Source organism: Equus asinus, chromosome 8, assembly GCF_041296235.1.
Source record: "Equus asinus isolate D_3611 breed Donkey chromosome 8, EquAss-T2T_v2, whole genome shotgun sequence".
NCBI classification, from domain to species: Eukaryota; Metazoa; Chordata; class Mammalia; order Perissodactyla; family Equidae; genus Equus; species Equus asinus.
The window spans coordinates 93,226,434-93,251,480 of NC_091797.1; the positions used below are offsets into that span (position 1 = coordinate 93,226,434).

General features: G+C 42.9%; 2 protein-coding genes and 1 long non-coding RNA gene across 8 annotated transcripts in view; 2 read left to right on the forward strand and 1 right to left on the reverse strand.

Annotated features, from left to right (window-relative positions):
* The window catches only part of MORC2 (MORC family CW-type zinc finger 2), a 39,498-nt gene extending 36,200 nt beyond the window's left edge, over positions 1-3,298 (reverse strand). For all 6 annotated transcript variants that reach the window (XM_014834622.3, XM_014834599.3, XM_014834615.3 and 3 more), the window contains exon 1: positions 2,456-3,298. In XM_014834622.3, coding sequence (XP_014690108.1) covers positions 2,456-2,523 — 68 coding nt within the window. In that variant the 5' untranslated portion in view covers positions 2,524-3,298. The remainder of the gene's footprint in view (positions 1-2,455) is intronic.
* LOC106826625 (uncharacterized) lies at positions 3,282-13,836 on the forward strand. The gene is made up of 2 exons (XR_011505445.1): positions 3,282-3,807; positions 12,006-13,836. It is a non-coding gene; the product is annotated as an uncharacterized lncRNA (long non-coding RNA).
* On the forward strand, positions 4,021-13,836 carry TUG1 (taurine up-regulated 1; the record flags this gene model as incomplete). Its single annotated transcript, XM_070516717.1, has 3 exons — positions 4,021-6,369; positions 7,741-8,469; positions 10,145-13,836. A coding segment is annotated over one exon (465 nt), but the record flags the coding sequence as incomplete, so codon positions are not given.
* Positions 13,837-25,047: the final 11,211 nt, after the last annotated feature.

The window sequence follows — 25,047 nt, forward strand, 5'->3', positions numbered from 1 at the left end:
TCAGATTACCACAATAAAAAAAATCTCTTGAGACTGGCTACAAACCAAAAACTTTTCTTGGTGTTCTAGGGTGTGCATTTTCTTCTGGCAGGACCGTACACATTCAAAAGTAGACAACTTCAAAGGTGTGATCCAGCTAAAAAATTCCAGAGCTTCCAAAATGATACATCCAACCCTCAAATGTTCGTACAAGGAGGTGATTCCAGTTCAACATGGTAAGTCAAATTCACAGAAAATTCTCCACTTTCACTTTAAACAAGTGACTTCACTGAGGTTCGATTCTTTGCCTTGGCTCTGTCCACCTACTCCTAATAAAGTAGCAGAAGAAATAAGCAAAGAAATATCTGAAAATCCTCAAATTACAGGCTCAACAAGATAAACTAAAATTGAAGACTTTTAATGTTGGAAGTAAACCCTTGCTTTACAGACAAGGAGACAAGCTTTTAAAGGTAAAACTAACTAGAGTCAGTGCTGCCTAATCGTTATAAGTACTAACCATTGTGACCAGATCTTATTGCCTTAAATCTGCCACTTAACAGCTGTGTAACCTTTGGCATATAATCTCTCCAAGCCTCAGTTTCCTCAAATGCAAAATAGAAGTAAGCCTTCTTCCAGCAGGATTACTATAAAGAACACTTTCAACCATGTTTAAAACAGTGACTAACATGAAGCAGTTAACTGCTGTTACTATTACAAGCCTACCTCAGGGATATTGTAGGTTTGGTTCCAGACCATTGCAATGAAGCAAATATCGCAATAAAGCGAGTCACACAAACTTTTTGGTTTCCCAGTGTACATAAAAGTTATGTTTAAACTACACTGTAGTCTATTAAGTGTGCAACAGCATTACATCCACAAAAATAACGTACGTACTTTAACTAAAAAATACTTTATTGCTCACAAGTGCTAACCATCATGAGCCTTCGGTGAGTCATATCTTTTTATTCGTGGAGGTTCTTGTAAAAAACATAGTTATCTGTGAAGTGCAATAAAGCAAAGCACAGTAAAACGAGGTACGCTTGTATTTCACCATCAAAGACAGTCTTTGGGGAAGCTGGAACAAGAACCCAGTTTCTGAAGTCTCGGTTCATGGTCTTCCAAAATTATCATATAGTCTGTCTTTCCAAATTTGGCCCTTCATTCCAAAATTCAGAACTGAGATAACCATTTATCAACCACAATTATCTGTGAACATCTAAGTGGACTTCAACTGCTTGTTCTTAATGTAGCGGTCCAAACATAAAAAAGGATACTGAAGGCTCTGCCTAAGACTATGTGATCAACTAGATGAGTAACCTTTGACCAGCGACCTTATCTAACTGAATTTCAGATTCACCATCCATAGCATGAGAATTCACCTAGGTGACCTCTACAGTAAAATGCTCTTGTTCAGTTAAGAAGTGTCCTAAACAAAACAAAATAAAACCAGGTTCTGATTCTTTGGCAATTCACTTCACTACTCAAATTCTTTATTTCCTTCGTAGGAAAAATAGCAAACAAAAAATTACAGACTATCACAAGTAACATGTTGGCCTTTCCCATAAAAGGCTAAAACTTACTGCACTATTACTGGCTAACTAAAATCTATAGTCTAAACCCTGAAGGTGGTTCTTCAGATCTCTGGGCCATTCATTAAGTTGCTCATCACTTCTAAAGGTACTAAAATGGTAGAAAACTTACTCTCAGCTCAAAAGCAACAAAGGAATGTATAAAAACACTAAGTAGTTGTGACCCCACTGGATTACTTCCAAGAGAGTGGAACTAGGGATTAACCCTGAAACATTCCAGATCAAGGCGGAGAGATGGTCATTCTCTCCATGAACTGAAAAACCATGAACACAGCATACGTTCTATAACTTGCACACATTTTGGGAAAAAGCTATTTAAGTCATGGGTTAAACAAGTTGCCATTTCCTGTTTAGCATATACAAACTATATGGGATGTTAGGGACTAATTTCCCAGGAAGATAAAGCCAACTGTTGCTGAAATTTAAAAAAAAAAAAATCACTAATTTCTTCTCACAAGTTGTCAATTAAATGTCTTCATTCTTTTTTTTCTTTTCTTGTTATAAAGAAAAGACTTGCTATAACCCAACCGTTTGGGCTGTTGTCACTAAAAATGAGAAAGAGTTGATGCTAGAACTGTCCAACTTTGGCAATCCAAAGAACAGTATGTGTTGGATTCCTATCAAACACCTGAATGAAACTCAATATATTGACTTCGAATACCTAGTTTGTGTTTGATCAAATAAATTTTGAGCCAGTAAGTGAAGATCATATTCTTCAGGATTAGCAACAAATATTTCACTGATCTCAGTTCTTCAACACAAGAGCTCAAGACTCATGCAGGGATATATCCCAAAAAGTAAAAAAAGCAAAATTTTCTGGGGAAAGGATTTCCATATTCATCGAAATCCATTATCAGTGACCTCAGTAGCACCTATCAGATACTTACGAATTTGTGTGCAGATATTCAAAGGTTAGCTGAGCTCGATTCAGACTGCTGTAATTTGTGAAAGCCATGAGTGCAGGGAGGTCTTCAAGTGCTTTACCCACTAACTGGGAAATAAAACCTTACAATGGAATAGATTTTCCAGGATTCCTTCCAGTAAAGGTTTGGTAAGTCTGTGCTCCCTACAGTTAAACAAGGTTACCTAGCACCTATCCAAAATATATTCAAAGCGCTGTCTAAACCTACAACTGATTTCTCCTTTGAATATTTTATCTTCTCAATGATTATGATGTAATATTTCGGAAAGAACTACGTCCTAAGCCTGTAGTCTTACGCAGCTTTAGCGTTTAAATTGCGATAGTTCAAGGAGTCGAATGTGGATGGTCTTGGAGTAGATGGTTCTGGAATTGGCCGTTTTATTACTGCTCCATCTTCAAGATCTTCGCGTCTTTTGTTGTTGTTGTTCCTTTAAATTTCTGTGAGGAAATTTACCAATCTGGAAATTTATCAACTTCTGTCACAAAACTGGACAATCACCCATTTCTTCGCCACCAATGATCGCAGGATCCTTAAAAGGGCCCCAGACTGGTGACGACGATGTCGACGCAGCGCATATGGCGTTTAGTTCCGGATACACCACCTCCCAACCGAAAGATCTCCTAAACACTGAGGCCGATTTCTATGTTCAATACGCAGGCAAAGCCTAGCTTGCCGTCCCGCCCCAGCCTCCTCACAGGAGGGGGTCAAATTACCTCACAATGACCCGCTGAAATGCCTCAGAACCGACCCGCCCAAATCGCCTCGGGCGGGCGGTGCCCCTCCCCCACCTCCCTCAGACGGCGGACTCAGCCTCTCAGGCCCTTCCCCGGCCTCGGTCCGTGGCCGCCGCCTCACACACAGGAGAAAGTCCCAGCTTTCAAGGCCAGGATCCAAGGCAGTGGCGAGCTCACCACCCGACCGGGCGTTGCCCGGCGCTCGCAACTGCCTTTGTCCCTCCCCACGGAATTGGAACCCAACAACCGCAGCGCGCTCTTGGAACCATGTGCTGCCGCCGCCGCTGCCGCCGCCGCAGACGCCGCCGCCGCGAAACCAGCCGCCCGCGCGCCGCGCTGGATCAGAGGATGACGGGACTCAGCACCACGAAATTCGGCGTTTAGGACTGCTCCGCCGCCGCTGCCGCTGCCGCAGCCGCTGCCGCCACCTCAGCCACCGCTTTGTCTCCGCTGGTGCACACAACCCGGGCCGCCTCGCGCACTCCCCGACGCCCCAAGCCCCCGAGGCCTCCGCGGCGCCTTCGACCAATCACAGAGCCGCAGCTCCTCCCGCCCCCGCCCTAATGCGACGCCTCTTGATTGGTGAGTAGAGTGTCTCCACGTGACCGGATCTTGTTAGCCGGACCCGCCCCTGTCACGTGAGCGCGCGCGCCTCTCTTCCTGCTTTCCTGACCCTCTCCGCCATTTAAAGAAACAGTACCGGGGGCGGGCCGAGCGACGCAGCCGGGACGGTAGCTGCGGCGCAGACCGGAGGAGCCATCTTGTCTCGTCGCCGGGGAGTCAGGCCCCTAACTCGAAGAAGCCCTGGCGCGCCCTCCCCCCCTTCCCGGTCTGGTAGGGCGAAGGAGCGGGCGCGCGGTCGATCGAGCGATCGGTTGGCGGCTCTTTCTCCTGCTCTGGCATCCAGCTCTTGGGGCGCAGGCCCGGCCGCCGCGGCGCGCGCCCGGTGGCCGTTGGCGCTCGCGCCGCGTCTTTCTTCTCGTACGCAGAACTCGGGCGGCGGCCTATGCGTTTGCGATTCGACGAGGAGTCGTCCGGGTGGTCGGCGGCGGCGGGCAGCTGCTCCGCCCCGCTCCCGGGGAGGCGGCGGCGGCGGCGGGATTTGGCGCGGCCGGGGAGGCGGGGGTGGCCGGGGCCGGCCTGGAGGCCTGGCGCCACCCTTCGGGGCCTGCAAGGACCCAGTTGGGGGGGCAAGAGGGGGCTGGGGGATGGTTGGTGGTGGGCTTTCTACTTTGCCTTTTTCTCCTCATGCCGCCTTAGTGAGGGGCAGGAGCTTTGGCGGCAGCTCCGGGGTGGGGAGACAAGCTCCGGAGTCGGAAGAGCTGGGTTTGCTTCCGGGCCTAGCCACCAGCTGGCCGAGTGACCTTAGGCAAGTCACTCTAATTTTCTGCGCCTCAGTTTCCTCCTATGCCTGTCCATGTTTGTGGGATTGAAAGCGCTTTGTAAACTATAAAGCATCGGTGTTCGTAAGGGATGATTATTGTTTGTAATGGTTGTTGTTAGTTACGAGAAAACTTAGCAATTGCCCAGTCCTTGGATTTTGAACCTGGGAACCTTGGATTGGAGTTGGGATCCCCAAACTCCCCGAAATTGTATGCAGAAATTAGTGGGAATGTGTGTTTTAGGGGAATAAGGATCCATCGCTTCTGTGACCCGGAAGAGTTAAGAACCACAATTCCTTTATGCTACAGGGAGGAAACTGAGGCCTAGATGTCATTTGGGACCCTTCACAACCAATTTGAAGCCCCTGTTTGAATCCCTGGGATATGTGAGCTGTTTCTATGCATAATGGATATTCGGGGTAATGACACTCCGCTGTTTGGCTTCTATTCTGAGTCTTGTCTTTTCACCATGGGGTGCCTGAAGGGTGGCTGATACGTGTGGTACAATGGCACCCAATATAAAGCAGCTAAAACCAGGAGCGGATGTGTTTTCGAGTATCAAGAAGCCTATTTAATCTGGCCCGACAACTCTGTGTTTTCTGCTGCTTTTACTGGTGCCTGACTACCTTTCTGACTTTCATTGACCATTTTCCACGAGTATAGTTGCTATCCGTTACTTGCTCCTATTTTCTATCCCTAATCTGTGGTTGGTAGTGAGCAGGCTTACTTTTAAATGGTGCTGCCAAGTCCAGGTAATTAATGGTGCAGGTGGATTTTTAGCAGGCTGGCTCCCTGGAACAGACTGAACCAGGCATGGAATTCCTGAAGATGTTTGGGGGTTTTTCTTTATTAAGTGAAAGTTAACATTCTCTGAAAAGTTTTGTTAGAACCTCTGAACCTCAAAATCAGTAGATTTGGGAATATTTCAAAGCTTAACTTTTTCCTGGCCTGCTTTCTCTTCTATTTGCTTGCAAGTGTGTTACTAAGATGGCCAAAATGCCAGTTTTTGCTTCTTTGTTAATTATCAGCTGCTTTTATCAAATTCCAGGCCATGATCCAGCAAACACTATAGAAATGTTTGAACAGTTGGATTTCAAACATTTTCGTGTTGTGGAGTGGTGCTTACCAGTGGTACAGCTCTAAGCAAGTGAACACAAACACATTTCAGTGTATTTTGTCTGGTTAGGTGTTACCAGTTCTGCTGTTTCATACAGATGTCTGAAAAAAATCAATTGACTATTCCCTTTATCTAAAGGGCAGAGACAGATGATCTCACTTCCAGAGAAATGACTGTTTTGGAGAAAAATGTGTTGTTCTTTTAGTTCTTTTGTAATTCTGGAGGTACCTCAAAAGAATCTTAAAGACTGTGGTGATAAGATGCTTTCCTCAGGAGAGAGAGAGAGGAGGAAAAAAAAACTGGAACTTAAGCTTGAAATTCTGTGACAGAACGTGAGATGTCCAGGATAGGAGGTTGAAAGGATTTCACTACAGTGTTCTGCACTAGCTGGAGCAAATGTCTTTCAGTGTAGCCACGGCGTGGATTCTGGATTTTCAAGAACTGGACCTGAGACCTGGAAGAGCTTATCAGGATGTGGCAGGAACTCTGGAACTGGATAGTTTTATTTTTGAATTTTGAGACTATTGACCTTGCTTTGAGAAGAGATGACTGAGCAAGCACTGCCACCAGCGCTGTTTCTGGGAATTCGAACACCTGAGTTGCTGCCAGACCCTTGGTGCAAACTCTGACAGCACTCCATCCAAAGTGAGCTACGGTATTTGCCATTTTCCAAAATGCCGCCTTCTTTACCATCTCTGCCCTTTTGTTCTTGCTCTCTTCTCTACCCTGAAATACTGTCCTCTGGTTGTTCTCCTGTCAAAACTCTGCCATTTCCTTAATATCCAACTCAGATGCTGTCTTCTCCATAATTCTCTTAACTTTAGCTAGAAATAATCTTTTTTAAATTTTATAACACGTTATATATCTTTTTATCTATCTTCGCGATATCTTGTAAAGTACAGTCATGCTTTGCTTAACAACAGGGATACATTCTCAGAAAGGTATTGTGGGACGATTTGGTTGTTGTGTGAACATCATAGAGTGTACTCTCACAAACCTAGATGGAATAGCCTGCTGTATACCTGTGCTACGTGATAGTAATTTTAGGGACCACCATTGTATATATGGTTCATCATTGATGGAAAGGTCATGCAGCGCATGACTGGAGTTATTTGCATGCATTTCCTCTCTTTCCAGATAGCGAGCCCCATGAAAGCAAGGGCCTTGTCTTGCAAATCTTTGCCCACATGTACTGCCACATACAATGGAGCATTTAATAGAAAAGAGGAATTTAGAGAACAGACCAACTCAGAATAAGTACTCAGTAATTGTGTAATTGCTGTGTGATAACCTAATTAACTCGATTAGGAGAAAAGTCACTAGTTAGGGGCCATGTTTCTTCCTTTAGCTCATGTTTTTATTATTTTTTAATTCTAAATTTTAAAAGATGAAGGGTGCTCTCAAACATAAAGAGAAGCTGAAATGTTGCATATGGTACTACAGAAGAGTGCAAGGACCAGGGCCTTATTCCCTGTGTACCTTGTTCTCCCCCACTCAAGATGGAATCTTGTTAAAATGAAAGTTCAGGGCAGCTTTTTTAAAAGTACAAGGTCATACGACAGTTCGACGAAGGCATTGGAAAAGGAAGAAGGGAAATAGCTGCTTTGCTTTTGTGTTGATATATACACTTAAATTCAATTCTTCTTGTGGCCACATGTGGAGCCACTTCTTTCTCCCCCACCAGCCACTGTCCTGCAGCCTGAATGCAATCAAATTACTCGCCCAAAGTATGAGACCCAGGACGGTTCCTTTTTGCTGCTTCCCTGAGACAGTTTGTTCTCAAGAGTCAGGAAACAGTCTTTGCCAGTGAACTCTTTCTGTTCTTATCACTAATTGTTAATCATAAGGCGCTTTTTCCCCCCCGTTTATCATCTGTCAGCTTCTAAGCCAGGCTTGTAAAGAATTAGTATCCATCAGGTAGCTGATGTGCTAACAGCAGACGGACCCCAGTGTTAGTCTTGTGTTTGTAATTCCATGCATTTGTTGTCTTATCTGTTTTGTCCCTGTCCCTTTCAGTCCTGTGCCTCCTGATTGCTGAGTGTTCACCTGGATCTTCTGACCACCTTCCTTGTGCTCTTCCGTCAGCCTACAGATCTGGTACCTGGATTTTTGCCCATGGTGATTGCTACCACCTTACTACTGAAGAAGACATCATTCCAGTGGACACTGTGACCCAAGAGGCATTCAGCCATCATGATGTGGCCTTTACCTCCACTCCTGTCCTGTTCTACCCAGATTCAGCACATCCCTTTATAGTAAAGTCAAACTCTTCAAGCCAAATAGCTGAAGTTGTTTTATCACGACAAAGGCCCAGTTTGTTCCATGAGTGTGCATTTCGTTTCTTCAGTTCGAGCCTTCAGAGACACGTGATAAATTTGGACCAGGGGACTTTTAGTTATCAACACTGTCTGAAGCATGGCAACATCTTTTTGAGAACAACATTGGACCACACCCCATAATCTCAAATGATTGAAGTTCATGAAGTGTCTAGGATCCCATTGAGATCACTGGACTCTGTCCCTTTTGCTTCAAATCTGTAGTAGCATACTGAATGAGAAAGCAGATATTATGACCCATTGGGATTAAAACGGGCACAATGAACTCCTCATAGCATCTTCTTTGGGATTACTCAGGAACCAGAACTTTTCACACAAATGTAAGAAATTCTACCAAGGAATCCCTTTGCCTAACAGCATCTCACACAGCTCCAATCAGATGCCAGAAAAGGCCTCTTGATACATCCAGGTAGAACCTATGTGGCAATCCCTTATGTTTATTGAGCACTTTACAGTTTCAAAGCACTTTTACATGCATTAATCTTAATTATCAAAATAACATAAATTATAATCCCTTTTTGCAAATGAGGAAACGGAAATTTAAAAGGTTATCAGAGGTGACACAGCTACAGAGTGATAGAGGCCAGGCCTTCTGACTCCTAGTCCAGTTCTCTCCTTGGAATTAACTTAGCCTCTACTTTACCTGCAGTGTTAAAATGACTGGAGGTTGGGAACCCGAGAAGAGTTTCAAACTTCCTGGTCTGGTGCCCTCACTCAGTCAGGATGTCATAAATGTAATGCGATAGCTGCTCCTAGACCAGAATCCCATGACAATACCCCTGTTTAGAAGCAGACTGTCTCCTTGGTGGTAGACAGTCCAGTCAACGAGGCACATGATCATCTGACAAAAGACTACCCAGCATGAAACACAAAGCTGCTTTTAGACCTTTCATCCATCTTCATGGTCTTCCCAAAGATGGCCTAACTGATTGGGGATCCCTGTTCATATGTTGTCCCTTTTTTTTTTCTTTTTAGTTTTATTAATATTCTTGAACACCAAGATCTTATCTGTGATCCTCTGTGCCCAAACTAGTATTTACAAAAAATGAGCCATCCATTTTTTAGAGCAGTACTGTTCATATATATGTGTGTGTGTGCATATGACACATATATATCATATAGAGAGAGCTTTTTTAGTCAAGGTGGTAAAATACTGTAAAACATATCCTGTTCCCTGATTCATAGTGTAGTGTAGTATATTAAAGGATCCCAGAAGGCTTGCAGCAAAGAGCCTCATTTTCGCTGTTTAGCCCAGTGTGTCCTAAGTTTAGTCAAGCACAGAATGTTATCTTTACCGCATTCCTTTGAATGGAATGGGGAAACTGCTCTAGAGCATATGGCTAGTTCTTCTTGATTGCCGACAGATTGCCCTGGAGACCCAGGAATAAACAGGATCTTTGAAACCCCCTTTTTCTTACTTTGTCAATAACTATTTGAATTGGTGTATCTCCATCATCTGAGAGTCCTGCTTCTTGACCGTTACATTTATTTTCTGACAGAGGAACCTGTAGAAGATTTGTGGGGATACATGGGAGGGAAATGGGGGAGAGTTCATTCTGTCCCCAAATTGAATTCCATGACATTTAGTGATATATTTCTCTGTCACTAGAATTGTGCTGTAAGCCTAGTTCAAGGGCATTGCATCTCAGGTGGGTGAGGAGATTGGGAAGGGAAGGGAGGAGGAAATGGATGGAGAAAAGGGGGAGGAGGGGTGAGAAGCAGATACTTTTTCTTAGAATTTGAGTTGTGGCCCATTGAGATCTTATCAGTGCTTGAAGAGAAGTCATCCAGCTATGCTCTGGACTTCTTGGAATAATATTTACAAAGAAATGAAGGCATTTTGCAGCTGTATGCTGACTAAAAACCCCAGTGCTATTGTCACTGAAGACCAATAGTCTTGTTCTGTGATAGTCACTTACAAGCTCAATTTCAGGCAATCAGAATTTATAGCAGACCTGAATGTTAACTTCATCATTCTGTAATGTGGCCCACATAAGGGAAAGAATGAATAGGAAAACACCTTGGCTTACCACGGCTTTGCTCACACAGTTTCTGGTTTCTGTGACCTATTTTTTGTATTTCAGCATTTTGTGAACACCTTATTCTTAGATCATTGGTTTTCGAAAGGCTTTGTGGCCGTGAAGCCCTTTGAATGAAAACTATGTGGAAGCCCAGAGTAAGAGTGAAGCTGCTCTGGATGAAGCAGGAGTAGGGGGCCTGAAACCTGCCACAAGCATCTTCTTTTACCACCATGGTGACACCTAAGGAGACTTCTTTACAACAGCTAGAATTCTGCAGAACACAGTTTGAAAACCACTGCCCTAGACAGCAATATGTTCGACCTGAATGACATTTTCATCTATACCTCTGCCGAAACAGTCCAAGTTCAGTTGTTGCCGAACATTCTAAGGGATACTAACTATGAGCCAACTCAGAAAAGGCCAAGAAGATGGGCGTGTCTTTGCCCCCCAGAGTCATATGGGCTGAAAGTGGTATCAGATGGACCTAGATTAACAGCCCTCTGCCCTACATGGACTTCCACTCATTCCTGGAATTGGATAGAACCAGAGAACAATTCATGTGTACTCTACACTGACAAACCCCTTTACCCAACTTCTTTCACACACACCAGATGTTCTAGTGGTACTTGAAATACATGACTTGGAAGTCTTGATCCTCCTTAGATACCTGAATTGCCAGGTATTGAAGCTGATATTGAAGTTGATGCCTCATTGAGGCCATATTAGACCAACTTGTACGTTGAACCTCCCGTCATCGGCCATGGTACTGTACTTCGTGTGCAAGGGATAACCATTAACTATGAAAGCAAAATTCAGATACTGGCAACGTTACCTAAAAGGGTACCTGGTTATCATTCATCTTAAACTACAAGTCACTGTGACTCAACCAGTGGCAGTTACACTGCTCCTTGGTTTTTATTCAGTTTAACTGCTGTTTCCAAGATAAATGAGCTAATAACCTTAAAAAAAAAAAGTTAAAACAATTTCTCCATCACTGGCATTTCTGCCTGTTCTGTTCCAAAAATTATGAATACTCAGCTCTAACTGCATGTAACCCCGATCCACAAGAGACAATCTTTGAATATCTTTACTTGGGTGTAATTTAAAATGTGGCTGTTTGGAAAATTTTCTTCTAGCCCACAAGGGATGTTCTTTTAAGATAGATCTTTTGATGTCTGGTACTATCAAGTATAGATGTTAGGGATATTTGGAGGTAGGCCTGTTGGCCAGGCCATGATGACTTACTTGCTTGGCATCTCAAATTGCATATCATCTACCTTTTTGGTGGAAATGTAGAATGACTTGAAAAAAAGTCTACAAAGCTTGCAGCTAAGTATTATCAGTAGACTCAAGAGCTTCCTGCTGCTGCTGCTTAATGTCACAAGACCACAGTCCCTCGTCCTTGTGGATGTTTTAATGGAATTTCATCTGTCTCAGTGCTGTTGTTTCACACTTATTCACAGTTGCTGACTTCATTCCTTGCCGTGAGATATTCTCAGGCTTTAAGACAATTTATCTGTTTCTGCAGGAAGGATTCCATTTATGAACTCCCAGACCAAATCACATCAAACAAGTAGACTTCGATTTGTGTCATGAAAGAAATCTCATTCCTTTACTACACAGTCAACGTAAGGGCCAGCTGTCCTCAACTACTTTAACAAATGCACTGGTTAAATGTTGGGAAAGGTTTCTTTATATCTTTGTCTCTTGTCCTTATGGTGGTTACATGACTGGGTCTACAAATCATCAAACAAGGCCTAAGTCTGTTTACTCTAGACTGTTCACCCTCAACAAATAAAAAATCTGATGACTAGCCTGCTTGTATATACAACTATTATTTGTAAAGAAGAAATCATCTACAAACTAGGTTTTTCTACTACCTTCAAAATGTCAGCTCAATTTTCTCTTTCTCTGTACTTTACAGAAAAAGACATTCATCTACACTGCCAGTCATTCCCTTTAATCCTGTCAAAATGAGGGGCTTAAGAATGAGGATGATCGTCTGTTCTAGAGTCTAATGAACACTGTATAAGAGTTGATGGTTGAAAAACCAAAACGCCTGAAACTCAAACCTAGTATCTTGCCTACTATCTCCATGCCTCAGATCTCATCAGTCAACCAATCTGAGGCCTTGACTTATATATAAGGTGATTCTCACAGATAGGCTGAGTTACAGAGGATGGAGACTTGATTACCAAAGAAAGTAGGGCCAATCTTGATAAACCTGGCTCTCCCAACCTTATCAATCCCAGATGTAGCATAGGTTCCTAAACAGAACCTCAAGTCTGAATTGAGGATAAAGCCGTCTCCTGAGCTGAAAGCTCTGGGGAAAGGAACAGGAAAATGAAAGCTGCTGTGCCTGACTGGCCCTTTAAGATCAGAAAAATGTATCCAGAGTAAAGCCTGTGGATTAACCCTGGAGTACTCAGGATAAGAACTGATTTACAGAGCTTCAATAGTCATCATCCTGTTCTTCCAGATCACGTCTGGCTAATAGTATGGCTGGCCCTGCTGATGGTACCCTACTTGCCTGGTTACCTGATTCAGCCCTTGCCTGCCTTTTTGGACATGTTGCTGCAAACAGACTGACTGTGCTTGAGAAGACTACCAGTGATCTTGGCCTAACTTATACCCAGGCCCACCAAGGAATTTTGAACAGAAGCAACCTGCACCTCAGCCTACCAGGACTTAATGTTCACAACAGGAAGGACCATTCTGTATAATCCTTGACCAACAGCTTTTTCTTGTTGTTAAGTGCAGAGTAAGCCTCTACACCTGTATTTGATTGTTTTCAGCACCTGGGACCCCTTTGATCAGATCTGCAGGAGTACAGCAGATTGAAATCATTGTCCATTCCTCTCTCGTGCACTAATACAGAGATGAGTCTGATTCATCAGCACTCACAGAAATGTACCAGTTCAACTTGCCAAAAGACTTAACACAAGAAAACTCTTCCACTGAACTTAAAATTTACCACTGACTTGAATAGCCTCACAGAACTGTTCGCTGGTGGGAGGCTAGTTATCCTGCTTTATGTCAGCAAGACAGTTGGGCCTTCAGACTCATGACCACTGAGTTTACTTATATTGAAACTGTGTTGTATCATCCAGAGTATGCTATTGAAGATGATTGTTTCATTCAAATGGATTACAAACTTCCTGTGAACAGGACAAACTTACTCCTCATGATGTTCTTCCAGAGTATTATCGAGGAAGTAACAATGTTAGCATCAACTTTATGACCAGAGGTTAAACTTTTGCATTATCTGGTCTTATCATTGGCAGGAGTTGTTTTTGATTGACCAGCATCCATTCCATCTCTTTGTAACAACTCCCTGATGTTTCTTGGAACCATATTTACCTGTTTTCAGTCCACATGGTTCAGACCTGATCCATCAGCATAGTCCATCTCCTTGACTGTAGTGATTGGTTCAGGAATGTTCATGTGATTCAAGTTGGTCTAGTGATACTGAAGCCCAGGAATTTTACTGAACTGTGGAGGAGGAGAAGCTCAGAAGCTCTCTTTATTGAAGTCGCTTAGCTTTGTAAGATGAAAAACTCAAACCACCAGGGCCCACCATATCAAATGAGCCAGTCAGAAAGTGCCAGTGCAGAAGAAAGCAGAGCCAAATGATGGAGAGACTTGAGTCCTGATAACAAAGTTTGTGCCCCTGGATCCAACCGTGCCTGAAGCTAGTATATCCCCTGGACTTTTCAGTTATGTGAACCAATAAATACCCTGTTTTGCTTAAGTTACTTTGAGTTGGGTTTCTCTTGCTTGAAATTGAGTCCTACCTGATACAGTATCTACCAATATCGAAACTTGACAGATCCAAGTATTTATTAAATTAGAGCTTATGGCCATACTGAAATTATCTTCCAAATCGGAACGCAAAATGAGACAGGAACTGACAATATTCAAGTTACTACAGAAGTATGAAAATTACATGGTAGAAAAATGTAGAAGAAAACTTAAAAGTTTATCAAAAGGATTGGTTAAATAACACATGGTTCAGCCATAAAAGAAAATCTAGGTGTCTGTTAAAATGGAAGTAAATTTATTGTGTGTAGACATGGAAAAATGGCCATAATATATTAAGTGAAACAAACTATTGACAGGAAAATGTATGAACTCATTTAAAAATGTGCATATTTATGTTTATAATGCATAGAAAAGTCTATTAATGGCTTTCTTTGAACAGTGTAGATTACAGGAGATTTTCAACTTTATACATTTCTGTATTTGAATATTTTACACTACTCACATTACTTTTAAACTTTATTTAAAAATAAAGAATTTTAAAAATTAAATTTAGTCCTTACTGTTTGACCTTGGCAAGTTACTTGACACTGAGCCTGTTTTGTGAAATAATTTAAAATACTTGTCTTTATATTAGTGAATATTTAGATAAACATGTTCATCATCCTTTACTCAAACTGACAAATTGTTGCACCTTTATTTGTTTGAGGAACTCAGAGCTCAGTAATTTTCTTAATTTTTCAAACATATCTCTTTAAATGTCGTGAGTGTCTTTGAATTATCAGGACTTCATAGTTTCAATGTTCATCGATTATTATTCCAGTTCTCAACTGATGTTAATCTATTCAGACCTCTATTGGAGTGTTCACAGTAGACAGAAGGAAAAAGTTAAATCCTTGAGTGTTCTGATCTCACTTCAAGCAGGGTCAATAATGACCTTTTCATTGCTAAGTCCATTACATCTTATCTGAACTTTAAGCAGTGCAGACAACTCCAGCCAGCATCTTGCCGTTCTCTTCTCTTAGATGCTGTGACACTTCCAATTTTCTTCCTGGCTATTGCTGCGTTATAGGTTCTTTTCTTCTCCCCATCATTTTAGTATTGGTTTAGTGGACATTCATCGATCTTGCCTCTCCCAAATCATTTCCCCTTTCCTTTCATGATAGATCCCCACTTTTCCTGTGGAATGCAACTCTTTCCCTTTCTGTGGTTTTAGTAGAATGGTAAATTACAATATTCTGGCCTCTTACACCCTTGGCTGAGGTTTGATCGTGTGATCCAAGCTTGTTCAATCAAAAATCCCCTCCCACCAGAACTTCGAGTCTTAACAGAGGTAACAAAATTGTAGGAGCTGAGTCATTCTGATGGTAGTGTGCCAAGGAAACCATATAAGAGTTGGTGCAAGGACGTCCCCAGAGGTGCTCTGGTTCCTCTTGTCAAGGCTTGGTCATCCAGATTTTCTTTTGATTCTGTAGACTACCATATATCCTCCTTATAATAATGTTCCCTTTTAATATGTCAGCCAAATAAAAAGTTCCGTTGCTTGCAACCAAATGACAATGATTACAGCAATCATTAACAGTTAAATAGTAGGCTTTGGACCCTCAGTAACATGGAGGATCTGGAATTGATTCTTGCACTGAGAGTGAATTACAGGCAGCAACAACTCTTGCTCTATGTCCTAGGGTAGGGAATTGAGCAATTTATAGTGGCAAAACAGCTAGTAAAGATACTCTCCCTTGTCATTTGGAATCACATGCCTATTGAGGGCAAAATTTGGATAACCAGGTAGCTTTTGAAATTAGGTAGTTGGAAGTGGATAAAGAAGGCCAAGATCATTAAATTAGGATGATCACTTGGATTACATTGGATAATTTATGAGAGAACGAAGCTCAAATCCAGGAACTTAATCTGTAGGCATGAAATACAATCCAGGACCTTTCTGTGTCCAGGATGAATGAATCTCTTTGTGCTTAATTCCAAACTAGAACTTGAAGATTGATTCCACAAATTAGAAAATTACAATGCTGGTTGAATTTGCAGCATTACTAAGATCTCTTGTGAGAGTTAAGGCATTAATCAGAAAAGAGACTGACAACAGAGTATTTATATCTGGGAGGATTCAAAAGACTTGGAAAATCCTGACCCCCATGTCTCCGGAATGAAAGTTTGGGTCTTCCCTTAGTCAAAAGCCCTTAAGTGAAGAAAAAATAGAGAGTGTATAGTGAAGGAGGAAAAGATAAGTACCAGCTACAGCCCTGTGACTTGTAGAAATAAAATCTATAGCCTCCACCCGTAGCTCCTAGCTTGGCTTTTTGTCTTATCCCCCTCTCCTTTTTTCTCCATTTCGCTTTTCTCCTCATGCCTCCTGGCTGAAGTTTGAGCATGATCCAAGTTAGTCCAATCAGACCTCTCCTTGATTGGAACTGAGCCATTCCGCTGGCAGTGTCCTCTCACTAATGTATATGGGTGCATTGGTGATGGTTAATTATATCAGTAAATCATAAGTTGTAGATGATCAAGATAGCATTAAGAACTACAGGAGAATGAATATCACCCAGAAATCTTAGACTTGACACTGTGATAACTGGAAGGTATTTTAGGTTATCTTCCTTGGGGAAAAGATGAATCCATTTTCTACAGTATGTTTAATGGAGGCATTTATAAAATTGTTCATGTTGAAGAATGCATGTACTGGGCAGCCAAGGGATAGAACATAGTAGACAGCTGCAATTGCCTACCCAGTGTCTTTTTTCCTCTTCCTTTGAGAACAGCACCTCACGTTTGCTTTGGGAAGCCACCCCTCTCCCAAGCTACCAGAAGATGATGTGTAAGAGGCATATGAGTTCCTGTTACTGAGATTTCCTCAGTTGCCCAAGTTCCTGATTTTCTTGAATGTTAAGCTGCTCTAATTTTTGTGAACTGCTTCATGTTTTTCCAATAAATTATATTGGCTGGTGTTAGATACGGCTGCAAGGTATCCCCTGTAGAACCACATGCAGAGGCCCTGTAGCCAGGGTTCATTTTTGTTGCTTACAGTCAGAGAATCCCAACTGAATCAGTGTCCCTCCTGTGTTTTAGGCCTTCTTGCCCTAGAGACTTGGAAAAATCTCATCCATTCCTATGGCTTTGGTTTCCAAGTTTATGTTGATGATTTCCAGACTCCTGTCTTCAGCCCAGATATATTTCCCAAGTTCCAGATCTGAATGTCCACCTGTCCTCTGGATATCCCCATTTGATTAACATGCAGATGCCTACTGACCCTATCGTTTTACCCTCAAAATCCACTCTTCTTCCATTGTTCCCTTTTCTTGATAAATGGCAGCAGCCTCTACCCTGTTTCTCAAACCAGAGCATCTTCTTGACAATTCCCTCTCTTCTCTCTCACCCAAGACATCCCTATTAGTCATTAACTTCTCTTGGTGTATCATGTAAATATACCTGAAAACCATCTCCACTTCTGTCACTCTTGTCCAAGGAAACTATCTGTTGCTAGGACTGTTGTGATGCTCTTCTAATGGTGTCATTGCCTCTGCTGTTGTCCTACAGTGGTCCAGTCTTTGCAGAGCAGCTGGATCTGATTGTGTCACTTCCCTGCCTAAAACCTTTTAATAGTTCCCCTAATATATCAGAATGAAACCTAAATTTTTATTCTGAAACCTTATCCTTGTTTACAAGGCTCTGCGTTATCTTACTCCTCAAACCTCACCTTGCATCACTTCATATAGGAACAGCTCAATTTTGTCTATTGGAGTTTCCTGTAATATTTCATTTGTAAAAAGGGTTCCACTTTTTTAAAAAGAGAGAAGGGGAAGGTTCCATTAAAAGAAAAGAAATTGAAGCCCATTGATAATTCAGAACTACTCAGTTACCTATTGCTGTGAATACTATAATTTATTTTCTTTCAATTTTCTCTTCCCATGAAGTTTCTAAATTAAATCTGCTATGTGTGACTACTATACAAATAGAACTATAGTGAGGTGCCTAGAGAGCAGCCAAATCCCCACCTCACAACATACACAGAAATAAATACCTGGAGGATACAAATTTAAATGTTAAAGTGAAATATTGAAATAATTTTTAGGAGACCATTTTTATAATCTTAGGAGATCATAAGAAAAATGGGAAGCCCAGAAAGCATAAAAAAATTATAGACATATTTGACTACATAAAACAAATTTTGGGGAAATAAATCTTGGTTCTGTAAAAGACTGGATAGACTAGGGAAATATTTACAATGTAAGTGACAGATTCAGGATTAATATCCCTAATATACAAAGAGCTCCTACAAATTGATAACTACAAAATAGTCACCCCAATAGATAACTGAAAAGAAATCTAGAAGATAACAGTAATAATCACTATTTAGTGCTTCTTATGTGCTAGACATTATTTCAGGTGCTTTACAAGTATTATTTAATCCTTACAACCTACCCTATGAGATAGGTAATATTCCTGTCTTATAGCTAAGGAAACAGGCTCAGAGAAATAAAGTAACTTGCCCAAGTCACACAATAGAGGGTCACACATCTTGAGCTATGACTCAAACTCAGGTATTCTGACTCCAGAGTCTGTGCTCTGAAGCATTGTGCTCTTGTACATTTTAATAAGCATATGAAAGAGGATCAAGTGTACATGTGATCAGTGAGATGTAAATCGAAGCAACAACAAGGTACCATTGGTCACTTAATGGCAAAATTAGAAGAGCAGTGACCTCCAGCATTGGCAGGAATTAGGGTAAATGAAAACTTGAATACATTATTGTTGGTGGGAATGTGGATTGTTCCAATCTTTGTAGAAGGTAATCTGGCCATACTGATTAAAATTTTTAGATGGACCTTTTAACCTAGCAGTCCTACTTCAAAGACTGTCTCAAAGAACTGAAAGCACTGAGATATAAGAATATCAGTATGAGAAGTTTACTGCAACATGGCCTGTGGTTGCAGAAAAATGGAAACAACTTGAGAGTCCATCAAAGGGGAATGGTTGAGTCATTTATAGAGCAGCTATACCCTGGAGTATTATGCAACTGTTAAAAAGAATGAGTCAGATCTCTAGCTCTTAACCTGTGGCATGTCCGTGATATATTTTTTAAGCAAAAATACAAAGTTACAGAGTAATGGATATCATGAGAACACATTTTTGTGAAAGCAAAACCTACAAATGTGTCTAAATGAATGATCATGAAAGAAAGGTCGAAAGACACACAACAGGCTATCATGGTTTAAATTAAGGAGTTTGGAGAAACTTAGTACTTTAATACATATTGGCAGTGTTTCGTTAGTTGTGGGAAGCACATGCCTTTTTTTTAAGAGCTTACTCATTTCTAAGAGAAAATTGCTCTAAAAAGAAGCCATTAGGGGCTGACCCGGTGACATAGTGGTTAAGTGTGCACGTTCCACTTTGGCGGCCCAGGGTTCACAGGTTCAGATCCCAGGTGTGGACATGACACTGCTTAGCAAGCCGTGCTGTGGTAGGCGTCCTACATATAAAGTAGAGGAAGATGGGCACGGATGTTAGCTCAGGGCTAGTCTTCCTCAGCAAAAAGAGGATTGGCTGCAGACGTTAGCTCAGGGCTAATCTTCCTCAAAAAGATAAGATAAAATAGAAAGAAGCAATTAAATTGTAGTTGGACCTTTTTGAATTAGAATTTGCTTATAGAAGAGTGATGATCAAAAAAGAGGGCAGGAAGGAATAACACATCTTACATATTTAGGGTTGCCTTTTGAAGGTGCTTGGTTTCCAGGTGACTGGTCCTCAGCCTTTGGTTAGGCCACTCTCTACAGCAAAGAAGGGGCTGTCCGTGAGGGTGCCACATTCTGACCGAGACTGGTTGTCTCCCTGTATCGGTTCTTCCCAGAAGAAACAGCACAATTCCAAGCCTCCCATGCAGATAGGTATAACCCACTGACTGAATTTTAGCCAATGGGGCATGAGCAACCTCTGGGATTTGTCCTTAAAAGAGTGTGCACCCATCTCCTCCTTCCATTCTGTGGCTGGAATGTGGCTTGATCGCTGAAACTTGAGCATGTCACTTGGACCGTGAAGGAGAAGGAGCTGTGTGTCACTGGTGATGGAGCGACAAGTGAGGAGGAGCCCAGGTTTGTGGTGAATGTGGAACCACCATAGCAGGCCTCAGCTGTTTGTCTCTGAACCTTGTTTACAGGATGAACTTCTATCCTCTTCACATAATTAGTGTTTGAGGTTTTCTCTCCCCACAACAGAACCTAAGTTGCCCACAAATAGTTTGATGGAAATATTAAATAGGAACATCTCATTCCATTTGTTCTAATTTTACACTACTGAAGCATCCTGCCCCTAGCCGGACTTGCTGACAAGAGGGTGGTGCCCTAGGTGGATGACTGGTTGGGTCATGAGCCAGGCATATCATAAATTAATAAATGACAAATTAATAAATTCACCCCTTGCTTTATTAGCTACGTGCCCCTCCTTTATGGTCCCAGAACCACCGCTGCTATTGACATCTGTTGCTTTGGTCTTCCCAATATCCATCCTCACTTCTTTTGATAATTGCACATCAATTGTCCTCTGGGCTTCCAGCCCTCGTCCACTTTCTGCCCGTATGCTTACTACCCCTGGTTCAAGGATGACCACATAACCCAGACAGATCTACCAGAGCCCTGCAGCCCCTTGATCAGGATAGTTGGGATAGAGTATATGGTCTAAGCCAAACCAATCTTATACAAACAGCCAGTTCTGGAAGGTTGGAGGATGGGTTGGGGGTGGAGGTGTTTAAACAACTGAGAAAAGCATTTCCTTTCGTTATTAATCCACTGAATTTAGAACTGTAAGGTTGCAAACCTGACACTACTGGAAACCACCTTATCAACACAAGATTGCCTATTTGAGAATGGAACCAGCACAGGGGACAAAGAAAGAGAATGCTAAAGACATTGTTGTCCCCTGGATCCAGCCTTGCCTGAAGCTAAACTAATCCTGGACATATTTTGCAAGCCAATAAATCCAATTGTTGCCTATTCAGTTTGAGTTGTCTTCTCTTTTCATAAAATGGACAGAATCCTGACTAAACCATTCCATTTCTACTTATTACCAGCACCTGACACATAATAAGTGTTTAGGAAATAGTATGAGATCATTTTGTAAGAGGCAGAAGCTTAGACCCTGTTAACTCCAGTAGACTGAGCCACGGAAGTTTCTGCATTGGCAAAGCTGAGGATGCCAGCAAGCTACTTAACCTCTCTGAGCCTGTTTCTTCATAAAAAGAGGAGTGGTGATTGTCCCTACCTCAAAGTGTGTGAAGATTAGGAGAGGTGATGAACACACGGTGCTGATCACAGTGCCTGGCACCTAGTAAGCCCTCAGTAAATGACAGTTGTTAGTAATAATCTTACTAGGGTGACAATACCCTGGAAGCCTCTCAGCTCGGCCAGTCAGCCATTCTCTTTCATCTTTGTAACCTCAATTTGCCAGTGTCAATGACACACACACTATCATTCAATTTCTTTTTTCTAGGGAAAATCAATTCCTTATTTGCCCCATCATCCTGGAGTGCTGGTGGCAGCAAAACATGTCGCATTCCATTTTTCTCATGAGCTGAGGTACTTGGATGCCACCTGTGCCAGCTGGCCTGTTAGCAAATGTAGTAAGAGGGCTGAATTAAGGATGTCCAGTCCCACTGATAGAAAAATGTCCTTCCTCATCTGTACCGGAGCAGGCAGCCAGTCGGGAGCCTGGGCATGCTCCAGCAGGATGAGCAACTCACCGCTTCCCTGCATCCGATGGAGGCCCAGCACCCCAACCGTTCCTTGTTTTAAAAAACTGCAGGGCCAGCCCCGGTGGCCTAGAGGTTAAGTTTGGTGCACTCTGCTTTGGTGGCTGGGGTTCACTTCCTCAGTGTGGATCTACACCATTCTTCTGTCAGTGGCCGTGCTGTGATGGTGGCTCACATACAAAATAGAGGAAGATTGGCAACCGGTGTTAGGTCAGGGTGAATCTTCCTCAGAAAAAAAAAGTACAGGTTTAAACTACAGAATTAAGAATCCTGGTCCTTCACACCAGTAAGAATAAAAGATCTTTTTCTGTTCAGGTATAATTCTGAATGTCCCAGAAAACCTTGTGACTTTATCCCAGGGTGCCATCCTGAACTGCCAGGCCTTGGAGTGTTCGAGAAAGTAGCTGAAATCAGACCTAGTTGTTAGGTCAGGGAAATGCACGAAAGCCACATTTCATCAAGGGCCTTGGGGAGCCCTGGGCTCATCCTTGTCATTCTCCTGAGGCAGCAGCAGCAGAACAGAAACATCCCATTCACATTTGCCTGACTCAGCACCTGGCCTTGGGCCACCCCTGTGGCCTGGTGGTTAAATTCAGCATGCTTCACTTTGGTGGCCTGGGTTCAGTTCCCAGGCACGGACCTACACCACTCGTAGTGGCTATGCTGTGGCAGCAGCTCATATACAAAAAGGAGGATTGGCAACAGATGTTGGCTCGGAGCAAATCTTCCTCAGCAAAAAAAAAAAAACAAAAGGAGAAAAATCACCTGGCCTCTTTGGACAGGAGCTCTGATTCTTCAAGTTCAGAAGATGCCTGGGACTGTTTGGAGCTGGGGAGAAGACGGTTTGCCCAAAGAAAGTATTCAAGCCGAGATGCTGTTTTGGGTGGCCCAGGACTTGGGAGACATACACAGACCAGGACTTCAAAGCCTTCAGAGTTGGGACTGGGGACAGGATAGGGGGTAGGGATGGGGGGACAGGAGGACCAACAAGCCTAGACTTCACTCTGGTCACAAAGATTTGCTGATACTCAAAAGACGATGACAGTCAGGGGGCCAGCCAACTGGCATAGCAGTTAAGTTGGTGCACTCTGCTTCAGCACCTGGGGTTCACTGGTTCAGATCCCAAGTACAGACCTATGTACCACTTATCAAGCCACGCTGTGGCAGGTGTCCCACATAGAAAGTAGAGGAAGATGGGCACAGATGTTAGATCAGGGCCAATCTTCTTCAGCAAAAAAAGAGGAGGGTTGGCAGCAGATGTTAGCTCAGGGCTAATGTTCCTCAAAAAAAAAAAAAGTCCTCAAAGTGGCATTCAACTTATGTCCCATCTTCAGAACACATCATTTACAGTGCTCTATGAATTAACATTTTTAAATAAATACTATGGTTCTCTTGTGACCAGCACAATTATACTGCAGTATATTTTGTGTGTATTTTACAGTGTTAATTTTCCAATGTAATTATTTAAGTTATTCCACAAATTTTGGAGAGTATATGACAAAGCAAGCATGAAATCAGAGTCCAGGGCTGCACACAAACACACACACACACCTGTCACTACCACCGCTGAGCTGAGACAGTCAGGAAGCCAGCCCCACAGGCAGGACCAGGCTGGGATCTCCATGAAAGGCAGCCTGTGGCAGAAGAGGATCAAACTTCCTCGAGGGTCCTACAGAGGGACTGAGTGGTTAGACAGCTTCTTCCCATCGCTTCCAGGCCCAAAGCAAGCCTCCCAACCACTTTGAGATTGTTCATTACCTCTAACGATGGGAAACCTTGCAGTAATCCAAAACTAATGTGGAGACGTTTCAAGAAAGCTCGTCTGTAATGGCAGGCATCCTTGGCTTTAGCAGAAAAGCGGATTGATACCAAGTTGTTCTTAGCACTTCGCCAAATGGATTGCTGTTTCCTCATGCCTGGGACATCCAAAAAGGGAACGAGGGCTCGGGCTGTGTTTATGTCTCTTTGCCTGGATGCCTCTCCCAGTTCCCTTTTTTAAGGCAAAGAGCACCACTATAATAGCATTCTGTGCCCCAGAGCCTGGCCTCGCCTATGGGGACCTTTTTTTATGATAACCAGATACTCTTGGCTTGACTTTCTTTACTTGTCCTTGGGCCTAGCAGCCTAAGAAGGAGAGGTGGAACATGCTTGCTCCCCTCCCTCCTTGTTCCTCTCCTCCCTGGTCTTTCTTCCACTTAAAAAACTTTGGGGCCGGCCTGGTGGTGCAGTGGTTAAGTTTGCACGTTCCACTTCGGTGGCCCAGGGTTCGCTGGTTCGGATCCCGGGTGTGGACATGGCACCGCTTGGCACGCCATGCTGTGGTAGGCGTCCCATGTATAAAGTAGTGGAAGATGGGCATGGATGTTAGCTCAGGGCCAGTCTTCCTCAGCAAAAAGAGGAGGATTGGCAGTAGTTAGCTCAGGGCTAATCTCCCTCAGAAAAAAAAAAAAACTTGAGTCAAGCTTCCACGTACCTCACACATGGGCCGTAGGGCAAACCACATCCTTTTACGCATCCGTAGGTACCAGATCTCTATGGAGGGGATCCTCACACACTCTCCCCAGCTCTGGCTCCTTCCCCTTTTTCTAATCCTGTCGTGTCCACCTTCTCCTACCCCTCCCTTGTGAAATTTCACATGGAGGAAGGTGCTCAAGATATATCAAGACCCATACAAAATAAAAGGCTGTAAGAAATTTGGAAACTTCACGTGCAGATTGCTACTAAGAATTTGAGTCAAGATGTGGCATTACAGGACCAGCTACATAATTTGGGGCCCTGTGCAAAATGAACTGCCGGGGCCTTGTTCAAAAACTTATTAAGAATTTCAAGGTGGCGACACCAGAACATTAAACCCAATGTGAGTCTCTCCTGAGCATGGGACCCATGTAAGTGTGGGGCCTTGTGTGAGTGCACAGGTCACAAGCCCGGGAATCTGGCCCTGGTGGTATATTTCGCTCAAATACCCTTTGATTAACAGTGTAAAACATGTCCATGCCACCCCGTCTCCCAGTTCTGGCCAGCATTCGCATGATTATTACAATACGGGGTAATAACAATCATTTATTAGGGGTAGAAACAGAGCCAAGCCCTCTGCCTTTATTGACTCAGTTAATACGCATAACATTCCAGTCATTATAGAGGAGGAAAATCAGAGTTCCTCAGCTTATAAGCGGCCTTCTCCTCAGGTTTCTAACCAAAGCCCCATCCTCCAAACCATGGCTCTCTTTCTGCCTGGAAAGCAAGGGGACCCACGAGGGCAGATAAATAAAAACAGAGGCATTACAGACACTCAAACCAGGAGATTTTGACATCATGGAATAATAACTTTCATTTTTCAGACCCTTAGTCTGTGCCTGTGCTGTGCAGTTTACATGCATCATCTCGTGTGGCGCATTTCTGGTAGGAACTTTATTTCATAGCCCTAGTACAGAAGTTCCCCATACTTCATAGGTCA